Source organism: Dasypus novemcinctus, chromosome 17, assembly GCF_030445035.2.
Source record: "Dasypus novemcinctus isolate mDasNov1 chromosome 17, mDasNov1.1.hap2, whole genome shotgun sequence".
NCBI classification, from domain to species: Eukaryota; Metazoa; Chordata; class Mammalia; order Cingulata; family Dasypodidae; genus Dasypus; species Dasypus novemcinctus.
Genome location: NC_080689.1, coordinates 47,313,900 through 47,326,078, shown reverse-complemented (window position 1 = coordinate 47,326,078; position 12,179 = coordinate 47,313,900). Strand labels below are relative to the sequence as shown.

Sequence of the window (12,179 nt, the reverse complement as noted above, 5' to 3'; positions counted from 1 at the left end):
CACAAAATATTTGATGCATTGAGTGTGGACTGGAATATCAAATAATTCTATGATAGATATTAGTAAGATTCTTATTTGATCAACTCTTGTGAGAAGTGATTACCATATCCATGTTAGAAAAATTTGTAGGAAAGGTTGTAAAAGAAAGATTACCATAGGTCTATGAAGACCATCAGTGATCGTCCTTTAACTTTTGCATTAGAAATTTGTGAATGCAGTAGATCAGAAAAGAGTTTGGTTAACTTGAATCTCTCTCTCTATAATGTGTCCCTCAAATATAATATCTGATTAAACTTGGTAAGCTATAGAAATGTAATATATTTTATTTAACATGTAATATATTGAATGAAATCTATTATTATACATTACAATAAGTATAAATAAATACAATACATTATTATATACAAGATTAACGTATTATTCTGAACGCTGAGGGCATAGAGTAGAGAGGCTGCGGAACTAGGCCAAGGGTTTGCAGCATACAAGAAACAGGTTCAGGGTAGAAGTGGCACAACATCCAGACTGTAAAAACCATTTTATGCTGGAAGACATGCAACCCCAAAGTTGTAGCAATTTTTAAATAAAATCACACAAAATCAAGAAAACATTCAAGGCTGGAATGATATTATTTAGGCAGAGCCGTGAACCCAATTGCAGTATTTCCTTGCGCCCGCTGCTGGAGTCAATGCTGCCTCCTGCTGAGCTCTCACCACCGTGCAGGCCCTAAATCTTCCTTTCCGCCTGTGGAGACCTCGAGGCTCTTTGCCGCCAATGCTCGGGCGCCGGCGGGACTGCGCATGTGCGGGGCCCCAGCCGCAGCTAACCTCTCGGCGGCTTTGCGGACCGCCAGCTATGGCGGTGACGGAAACGAGCCTGTTGCGCCAGTGCCCTCTGCTTCTGCCTCAGAACCGGGAGAAAACTGTGTACGAAGGATTCATTTCGGCTCAGGTACCAGCCCGGTTATTGCTGTGTCTCCAGGAGAACCTTCCTTTTGCGGTGCAGCTCTGCCTCTGGAAGTCTGTGATGGGAGGGGCTCGGGGCTCGGACTTGTGAGGATACGCAGGGGTCGCGTCACGGCTCCTCGACCCCCGAGGTTTGAGAACCAATCCTGCTGCCCGGAACCTGCTTCTCACTGTTGCCTCCACTGCCGGGCCGGGCACTTTCTGGGATTGCCGTGTGGGAAAGGGAGCGAGGCGACGCGGGCCTGTGACGTGGCCCGGGGCTTCGGGTCACGCCCCCTGTCTCCTCACCCGTCTGAGTCTTGCCACATTTTCTGCACCGAAGTTAGGTGTCCTTTTTGGAAATTTTGGTGTGTCTTAATTCTCACAATCGCCTAAAATGTTGGTGGCAGTTCACAGGGGTATCCGTGCTAAGTATAGTCACGTTTTCTTAGAAAGATCATTTTGGAGGAAAACTCCATTTTGGCTCTGTAAAGTCGGATGAACCGGAGCACATCGAATTGTGATAGTGGGTAGGAAATCTTGACAGTAACGGAAATTGATTACCTTTGCTGATTCCAAGTGGCCCCTTTTGTGGAGTTTACACACACTAATACAAGTATAGGATTTTGACGTTTACAAAGCGTTTCCAGGTACGGTATCTCATTTTATGCTTAGCCCTTTGAGTTAGGACTGTTTAAAAATCATTATTCCTGTTTTTATAGTTGAGGAAATCAAGGCATGGGAAGGTGGAGAGTTTTAATATCTTGTCCAAGATCGCATCAGAATCCTTTAAGCTCACGCTGAATCCAGCCCCGAACTTCCCTTCTACATTGCTTTCCGTTCGAATTTTGCTCTCTAACCATTTCGTTCAACACCGTCCCCTCCTGCTTCCTCACATAGGGGCCTAATCTAGGAAGTACCAGGTGCTTTACCATGTGTTTTGAAGTCTCCTCAGAACAGAATTTTTCTCTTAGACATACTGAGTGAATTATCAAATTCACTTGCCAGCTGAAACTTTTACCAGATCCTAAGAGTAATAAGAAGGTGTGGAATTAATAAGAATGCTGGTGATTATTGAAGAGTTTATAGACTACACTTTGGCTTCTCCATTTGTCTTCAAATTCACTGTGATCAACAGAGAAAATAGAGGCTTTAAAAAACGTCATTGTTGCATCAGGAATAAAGTTAACTTATTTTTCACTTCCCTGTTGAAAGTGTTGGTTTTGAATTACCTACTAGAAAAGGAGATTTACTTTCAGACCTTTAAAAAAGTTGAAAATGCATTACTAAGGTAATTTTCCCCCCCCAGAAACCATATTATAGCTAATTTTAGACACTTTAAGGAAAGTTCTTGGTATTATGTGTCTTTATGTGTAGCCATTAGAATTGAGATTGGAGTAAATTTTTCTTATGACCCTTGTTATAGCTAGGATTCCAATTTATATGTGCCTTAAACAGCTTTTTAAAATCTTAAAACTCGTATTTAATATTGTTTTCTTTGGTTGAGTTGATTTTGTTTAGAAGGTTTTGTATGTAAATTCAAATTATAGAAGAGTTGCAGAAATGTACAAAGAAATTCATGTATACCTTTACCCAGATTCACCAGTTTACATTTTGCCCTATTTATTATTCTGAGTGTATATGTATGGATGGGTGGATTTATGCACACTTTTTTTCATGTATCATGTTAAATTAAGTTGCAGACATAGTGCCTTAAGTCTAAATGCTTAAACTTTTATTTTGTAAGAACAAGGATACTCTTATATAATCACAATACAAGGATCAAAATAGGAAATTTATCAAGGAAACAATAACATATAACCTGGAGTCCATATTGAAAGTTTGTTAATGGTGCAGTGTGGTCCTTTATATCTTCTCTTCCACCCCCACCTCCCAATCCCCACCATCCCATGCAAGAGATACCATATTGCATTTTGTAATTAAGTCTCTAATCTGGAACAGTTCCTCAGTTTATCTTTGTCTTTCGTGAATTTGGCATTTTTAAAAGAGTACAGTCTGGTTCTTAGGTAAAAAGTCCCTCAGTTTGGGTGTGACTTATGTTTCCTTACTATTAAATTCAGGCTCTTCATTTTTGGCAGTGATACCACAGAAATATTTTGTCCTTTTCAGGGCATATGAGTCAGCTGATCCCATTACTGATGATGTTAACTTTAAGGTGGCATCTGCCAGATTTTCCTATTGTAGTTACTGAATGCATTTTGGGAGGTACACTGAAGCATCAAACTTCTCTCCCCTTCCCAGTTTTACCATTGAATGACTCTTGTTTGTATCATTTATTACTGTGATAGTTGCCAGATGATGACTGTCTTAACTCAGTCACTTTTTCTATATTTATTAATCTTTTTTTTTGTTGTTGGTAAATGTTCCATGTATGATTAAAAAGGTATATTTTTTGTTATCGGGTTAACTATTTTCCCTTGAGTGAACTTTGGTAGTTTGTCTCCTTTAAGAAATTTGTTTTTTTTGTCTAGGTTTTTTAATTTATTGGCTTAACGTTATTTATAATATTCCTTTATTATCCTTTTAATATCATCAGAGTCTGTAATGATGTGTCCTGTTTTGAGCATTTTTTCCTGCATATTTATTTACTCCAATCCTTAATGGCTTAAAGCAAGAAGCATTTATTATGTCAGTTTCTGTGGATCAGGAATTTGGGAGCCACTTTGCTGGGCGGTTCTGGATTAGCATCTCCCATGAATTTGTTGGCCAAGATTTCAAACATCTGAAGGCTTGACTGGAGCTGGAGGATTTACTTTCAAGATTCTTCATTTACGTAGTTATTGGCTGCAGGTCTCAGTTTATTGTTGATTCTTGCCAGGGATTCTCAATTCCTCTCCATGTGACCTCTCTGTAGGGCTCCTTGAGTGTCATGGCAACATGGCAGTTAGCACCTGCTGAATAAGTGATCCGAGAGAGAGCGAGGAGTAGCCTGCACAGTAACCTTTACCCTCTAGCCTGTGAACTCAAATATCACTACTTTTATTTGACAGAAGCAAGTCTCTTAAGTCTAGCCTACATTCAAAAGGAGGGAGTTTAAACACCACCTCTTAAAGGTAGAAGAATCAAATTATTTCTGGACATATTTTAAAAGCACTTTCTGCCCCCATTCCTGATATTGGTAATTTCTGTTTCTCTCTTTTTTTCCAGTTGTATCTGGATAGAGGTTTATCAGTTTTTATTGATCTTTTCAAACAACCTGCTTTTGGTTTCATTTTTCTGTTTTCTATTTTGAGGATTTCTCATCCTAAGTTTCCTTATTTCCTTTCTTTTCTAATATATTAGGGCTCTAAACACTGTTTTAGCTGTATTGTACAAATTGTAGTATGCAATATCCATTTTTATTTATGTCAGTATACATTTTAACTTCCTTTTTAAGTTTCCTCTTTAACCCATGGTTTATTTAGAAATATGGTTTATCATTTCTAAATATTTTCTAGGTATGTTTTATTAATATTTTACAAAATATGGTCATATTTTGTATAATATGAATTTTTTTAAATGTTCTCTTTATACTTGAAAGACTATGTTCTGCTGTTGGGTGAAGTGTTCTATTAATGTTATTTAGGTCAGTTTGCTTTATAAAGCTATTCAAGTTTCTATAAACTTATTAAATTGGCTGATTTTCTGCTTGTTCTATTGAACAAGAGAGAGCATTGACATTTTTACCTATAATTGTTGATTTTTCAATTTCTACCTTCAGTTCTATCAATTTTTGTTTCAAATATGTTAAAGTTCTGTTATTAGGTAAGCAAAAGTATGGATTGTTGTGCACTCTTGGTGAATTGATTCCTTAATGATTATGACATGACTTTTTTTATCCCTGTAAAATAATTGCTCATAAGTTTGTCTTTTCTGATACTAATATATGAACTCCAGCTTTCTTTTAGCATTAGCATGGTTTATCTTTTGTCATTCTTTATTATAAAGATATTTGTGTCTATATATTTGATGTGGTTTCTAATGGGCCTTGCTTTTTTTATTGTTTTAGTCAAATCTGACAATCACTACCTTTTACTTGGGATGTTTAGACCATTTACACTTAATGTGATTACTGGTATGGTTGGCTTTAAATCTACTATATTTTTGTTTGTCCCATGTGTTGTTGCTTCTTTAAATCATTTTCCTTTTTCTCTGCATTTTACATTAATTGAGTTCTTTTTTACAGTTCTGCCTTATCTCCTTTGTTGGCTTATTATCCGTTACCTCACTTCACTCCCCCACCCCCCTCCTTTTTAAGTGATTGCTTTTGGGATTATAGTATACATCTTTAACTTATCATGATCTACTTTAAAGTAACATTGGGATTCCATTTTATATGCAGTATTGGCCTCTCAGCTATATCATTTTGTCTTTTTTTTAGTGTTCGCTCTAACATTTGCAATATAAATCTTTATAAGTATACCTCTTCATGTACAGTACAAGAATCTTACAACCACTTCCATTTATACATTTTACTTCTACTTATGTTATAAACCCTCCTCAATATACTGTTTTAAATTTTGGTTTAAACAGTCATATTTCAATTATCCTTATTTTTAAATTGAGACCTTTTTTAAAAAACAGTTTTATACTTAAAGAAAAATTGAGCAAATAATACAGGCAGTTCCTATTTACATCCCATACCCAGATTCCCCTAGTAACTTCTTAGATTAGTATGGTACATTTGTTACAGTTAATGAGTCAATATTGGTGCATTATTATTAACTAAAGACTGCAATTAGACTTTCTTAGTGTTTCTATAATATACTTTTTTCTGTTACAGGATCCCACTCAGGATACCACATTATATTTAGTTGTCCTGTCTCTTTGGGCTCTTTTTGGCTGTGACAGTTTCTCACACTTTACTTTTTCCTTGTATTTGATGACCTTGACTCCTTTATGTTTTTGAAAAGACCCTCTTTATTGAGGAGTACTCGTCAAGTATATTGTTGGATGCCCCACTATTGGAATTTGTCTGATGTTTTTCTTATTATTAGAGTGGGGTTATAAGTTTTGAAGAGGAAGATAACAGAGGTAAGGTGCCATCTTATCACATCATATCAAGGGTTTATACTCTTAGCATGATTTATGACTATTGATGTTTACCTTGATTACCTGGTTGAAGTAAGTATTGTTTGTTAGGTTTCTCCACAGTAAAGTTGCTCTTTTTTTCACCCTTTGCGTACTTATCTCTGTGGAAGGAAGTAATTGTTAGTAGCCTGCACTTACAGAGTGAGAAGTTATGCTCCCTGTCTTTGAAAGTGGAGTATTTAGATAATTTATTTGGTATTCTTTTGTATGGGGGATTTGTCTCTTCTGCCCCATTTATTAATTTATTCAGTGACTTATTTCTGTCTATATGGACTTAGGATATTTATTTTATACTTTGGGTTACAATCCAATTCTACTTTTAAAAAAGAAATATATGTAATAACTGGTAGTAATAACTTTTTTTATACAAATTAATCATTTGTGAATTGTATACTCCAGAGGAACAATTGTTCTTTAAATATACACAAGTATCTCCATTAGATAAATTTTCACTCTTAAACATCCAGATATACCTAAGCAGTTAAGATTATGAGAAAAATAAGAGCTGTTAGCTGTATTAATGGAGGAATTACATACAAACCAAAGAATATGGAAGAGAATGAAGGACTAAAAGAATAAATGTTGAAGGGGTGGGAGAACAATGCCCATCACAGTTTGTGTTAATAGCTTCAATCCATTTAAATTTAACCAGTTAAATCTATGAGAATCTCTGTTTTATTCATGATTGTTGTGTAAACTTATAAATTCTCTAATTCAAAATACAGATATGGCAGAGTTTAGTCTGGTTGGTCATAACTTTCACCGAATACATAGCTCTTTCAGTATAAAATGAATATAGAAACAGCTTCATGTTCTTCACCTTGCTTTTCATAACTGCTTTGAGTTTAAAAGGATTCCACTTAAAAACAATCTCCTACAGGTCAGTGGAGCTGTTCTCTTTTCCAAGCATGCAGTATATCCAACACACCCTCACCTTGTCATTGTTCAGATTTAAGTCAATAATATGAAAAATAATTTTAACAGTTCTAATGTTTTTTCTCACTAGTTCTGTCATCTGTACCGTTTTTGTGTCTGCTTCTCTTGATTGGTTTTTCTCTTCATTATGGATCTTATTTTCCTGCTTCTTTATATGCATGGTAATTTTTTGATTGCATGGCAGGTGTTCTGAGTTCTATCTTATTGGATACTTATATCTTTTTATTCTCTTGAATATTTTTGAGCTTTGTTTTGAGCTGCAGTTAAATTATTTGAAACAATTTGATCTTTCCAAGGGTTGTTTTTACACTTGTTAGGCAGTACTAGAGTAGGCTTTACTTTAAGTTAGCTTTACCTCTGAAGAAGTACCCTTCTGAGTATTCTGATGGCTCTTATGGTACAAGGTTTTTTAAACTGGCTAGTTGGAACATGAAGTATTCTGAGTACTTTGTGAGCACCAAGATTGTTTTGCTTGGTACATTCCTATAGTTCTTTGCCCAGCTTGGGTGCTTTCTTCTGATCTGTGCATCAGTTAGTACTCAGCTGACTCATTGAAAGGAGTCCTCTGAAGTTCTCTGGTGCTTCCTCATTGTGCAGTTCTCTCTTCATGCATCTCTTATTTAGTACTCTGAATTCTACATGCCTTGGTCTCCTTAACATTCTTACTTATGTCCTCTCAACTAAGAGAATGCTGGGCTGTTTGGGTCCTCATTCATAAACCTGGAAGCCTAGAAATTCTCCAGCTATAAGGCCAGACAATTCTGGCGCTTTTCTTGTTGTTTCCTTCTTTCAGTTATCATTGTCTTGCATTGCCTATTGTTTAAGGTCTGAAAACCAGTTTCATATATTTGCCCAGTTTTTCTGTTAAGGTGGGAGGGTAAATCCTGTTCCTGTTATTCTGTCATTGCTAGAAGCAAAAGTTCCCTTTCAGTGTCTTAAAAATTCTATACCTTTACGTAGCTTTTTATCTAGCTTTGAGAAGTCTGATGGCTATCAGACTTATTCTCTTGCCCATATATGCTCTTTGATCTTTTTCCTAGAGGCTCTGGATTTTTTCTTTATTTTTTAAAGTCTGTTTACTGCGATGTATCTCAGAGTAAATCATTATGAATCACTTTTCTCATATGTGGATTTCCAGAAAGTGTTCTTGAATTATAATTCTAAATACTTGTTCTACTATTTTGTTTTCCTTTTCAGGGGTTCCAATTATATGTATTTTGGATTTTCTTTTCTTTTTTTTTTTTCATTTCAGCTGCTTTTCTCTTACCATCTCCCCATGCCCCTTAGCATTTAGTAATTGTTCTTTGCTCCTTATGCAATTTTAATTTTTCTCTCTTCTTCTTTGGGTATCTATTAACCTACTCTTTCATTTCTAATATCATTTTGTCTTCACCTCCCCCGCTCCCCCCCAAATTCAGTCAACTCATTTCTCTCTCTCTCTTTCTGTGTTACTGTTTTGTTTTTGCAATTTCTGGTCTTAGTTTTTGAATTTCTGAATCTGGGTGCAAATGCTTGTTTAATGATATTTAATTCAGTATTATAGTTTGTTTATGCTTTGTGGTTTTTGCTGGCATGGGGGATTGTTATCCCCTGAAATGTTTTGATTCTCATTTTCTGTTTTCCTCTCACAGTAGCCTTGCAATGATGAAGACAATATTTTTGCATTTCTAACAGTTTTGTTACTTGCAATAGTTTATAAAATTTCTAGTTCAAGAACACCCTCTTCTGTCAGTGAAGCAAAGTGCAGTTTAAATTTAGTGGATGGCATTTTTGGAACTGCTGGGGGGAGGAATTGTGTATTTTTTCTTTGCCATGTAAGATCCTAAATTTCACACTCTTATTTCCTTTTCTCACTAACACCCAGTTTCTAAAGGGCATACTAACTACTGTTTTACCATCTTATACCCTGTTTTAGTTTCCTAGCTACTAAAACAAATACCATAAAAGTTGTCTTGAAACAGGAATTTATTGGCTCATGGCTTCAGAGGCTAGAAGGCTTGCTTCCTCCAGGGGTCAGTATCTTTTGGCTTGCTGGCAGCCGTCTCTGGGTTTTCTTGGGTTTTCTTGGCTTTTCCATCACATGGCCGTACAATGTGATGTCTTTTTCTCCATTAAGTTCTGCTGACTTCCAGCTTCAGCTGCTACCTCTGAGTTCTTCCCTCTGTGATCAATTTCCCTTGTTTATAAGGACTCCATCTGTATTGGATGGACGTTTACCCTTATTCAGTTGGTGTACTCTTTAATAATTAATAAACTCTTCAAAGATCCTGTTTACAAATGGGTTCACACCCTTAGAACCAGGGGTTGGGACCTCAACATGCCTTTTGTGTGGGACATGATTAAATCCCCAACATATCCCTAAAGCATTGCCTTTTCAAAACTGCCTCCTTGACACTTGAGCTTACATTAAATCTTGTTCCTGTGTTCAGTATTTTGGTTTACCAGGACTCTTTATTATCATTTTTTAAGTTTAGTTCAATCCCCTCTTCTCTCTGCCATGCATTTTTTTTTTTCTCTACTCTCTTCATTTACTGAAAGGGCTTGCTGTGAGAGCCCCAGAATGGGTTCTTCTGGAAAGTGGTTATTTCTCTTTGTACAGGTAATTTGAAGTTTATAATGTTCTCTTCAGGTTTTTCTGAAGACATGAGATTTTTGTGGTTTTATTTGTTCATAATGTTCATCTACATAATTTTTCTGGAGGATGGGTGGAGAGATTCAGTTTATATAATTATTAGATCTTCTGTTCCCTGCAGGCTTTAAAAATTTGCTTTTGAGAAACTATTCATATTTTTCATCTATTTAACTGCAGAACGCTAAGTTTGGACATTTTCTTGAATCAGAAATACTGTGGTTTACAGATGGTATTTGTCCTTTTAAAAGGGCTAGATTTTGCAAATAAAGGATCGGACGTTCTTTCAGATAACAGGACAAACTTCTGCGGTAGGATAGTTTTTCTGTTTTTCTTGTAAATTTTGAATTCTAGATTGTTCTTACACCTATGTGTGGTATGTCAGTAAAGCTAGGTTAAAGTTACTACATAATACCTTCTAGTGCTTTAATGAAATAGTGAATTATTGTTACTTGACCTTTTGAAAAGGTCAGCAGTATATTTTGTTTCATTTTTTTTTAAAAGGACATTTAAATGTAATGAAAGTCAGAACTGTAATATTACCATGAAAGTAAAGGTTATGGGGTACATTTAATTGTGTTCCTCTATTTTTGAAACTGCTTTGAGGGAGACTGTGCTAAAATTCCATGTGGTAATTGTTTTTCAAGAATTTTATTACTCTTTTTCATTTTATACTGTTGGAGTAAAAGATTATATTTCTGTTTGTCTTTTTCTGCTTACCTTTGCTCAAATTTCATATGTATTATCCTCTTTAAGGTACAAAGTTTAAACTGCTTACCCATTCAGTTTCTCAAGAAAGTAAAACTGAATATATTTCTCAGAAAACAGTCCTTTCTTTCCTTAGAAGGACTTTTGAATAGAATTTGTTATATTCAATGAGATACCATTTTCACCTACTAAACTAGAATAAGGAACTTATTATGTTAGCAATTTTATATATTCAAGGTTGTGAGTATGGGAGCGTTAAATATAATCTGATTTGTGAAAATATTTCTCTGACGTTTGTCTGTTTAGATTATGTAATATTTTCATTTTATTAGAATTTAGAAAGTAAGTTGAAAATACGATGACTGTGATGTATTATACGTTCTTTTTTGGTTGTGATTTTTGGTCTTCCATTTTCAGAGCAATTTGAAGGAGTTTCTTTTTTCACAAATTTATTTTCTAAGAAATAACATAAAATATCTTTTAATTTTTATATTAACAGTTCCTGAGTATTTCTTGTGTCTTTGTGGATACCTTTCTCTTTAAAAGCAAAGTCCTATCTTAGAAAAGTGTTTTGATTTCCCAATAATTACAGAGTTTCTGACAGACATTTTTGAGTTGTTTTTTCTCAAATTCAATATTCTCTTGTTTGTATTTTAAGAATGAAGATTTGCATGTTTGAAGTTGATGTCTGTTAGAAAATAAAGGAAAATTTTTGCCTTTTCTCTGTATTCTATGTTTACCTTATTTCTCTTAACTTCAAGTGGAAGATGAAACTTCCAAATTTGAGTAAACCTTTTCAATATTTTCCACAGGGAAGAGACTTCCACCTAAGAATATTGTTACCCAAAGATTTGCAACTGAAGAATGCAAGGTGATGTGATCGTTAGTTATATACATGGATATTGGTGGGGTGGGCAGTTAATCCTGTGTAAACTGATTTCAGTGACAAGGGTTTGACCTAAAATGCTTAGTTGTCAGTCAACCAGAACATTTCTGATTCTCCCAAATCAATGTGGCATTTGTAAGTGATTTTCCTTGGTACTGAAGTGCTTTTCTAATCTAACATATTAATTCTGTAATTTTGTTCATTCAAAATTGTAAACAGCAGTTGTGTACACTTCACTAATGTCCCTTTAAACAGGACTATAAAGGGAGAATACGAAAGGATTGGAAGACTTCGTTTCCAACTTTTGACTAATGTTTTTTATGAGTATACTTATATGTAGGAAGACCCACACGTTATCAGTCCTGTTATAAAATAGGACCACCATAGTGTTGCATGAATGCAGAATTCATTTCATTCTGCAAATGTTGGTTGAGTCCTTACTATAGTCAGACTGTAATCTAGGTTCTTGGGATAAAGAGAGAAAGGGCATTATCCTGTCCTCTGGGGACTAGTCTGGTTGGGAAGACAAGTAAACCGCTATTTATAGGTCAGAATGAGGTGTATGATTCTGAATCCACTGAATGCTGTGAGTATGCAGAAGATTATCATCCAGCCAGTACTTGGGATGGGATAGGAAGGTAAACAGGGGAGAGTGTGAAATATGAGGAGCAAGTGTTTCAGTTTTCCTGGAACCTTACAGAATACTAGTCAGGGAATGCCAAGAGATGGAACTGGAAATTCTGACATTATCCATAATCTCAATTCTACTAAATATCTCTGGGATTATTTATTAGTTTCCTGTAGCTGCTGTAACAAATGACTTCAAAATTGGTGGCTTAAATAACAGAAATTTATTTTCACAGTTTTGGATGCCAGATGTCCAAAATCGAGGTTTAGATAGGGCCGTGGTCCCTTCCCCTGGAAGTTCTAGGGGGGAATCTTCCTTTGCTTTTTCTAGCATCTGGTGGCTGATGGCATTCCTTGGCTC

General features: G+C 35.5%; 1 protein-coding gene across 2 annotated transcripts in view; it reads left to right on the top strand.

Moving 5' to 3' along the window:
• The first annotated feature begins 757 nt into the window (after positions 1–757).
• FANCL (FA complementation group L) overlaps positions 758–12,179 on the top strand; it is a 68,968-nt gene continuing 57,546 nt past the window's right edge. For both annotated transcript variants that reach the window (XM_058278605.2, XM_004470463.5), the window contains exons 1-2: positions 758–948; positions 11,118–11,176. In XM_058278605.2, coding sequence (XP_058134588.2) covers positions 772–948; positions 11,118–11,176 — 236 coding nt within the window. In that variant the 5' untranslated portion in view covers positions 758–771. The remainder of the gene's footprint in view (positions 949–11,117; positions 11,177–12,179) is intronic.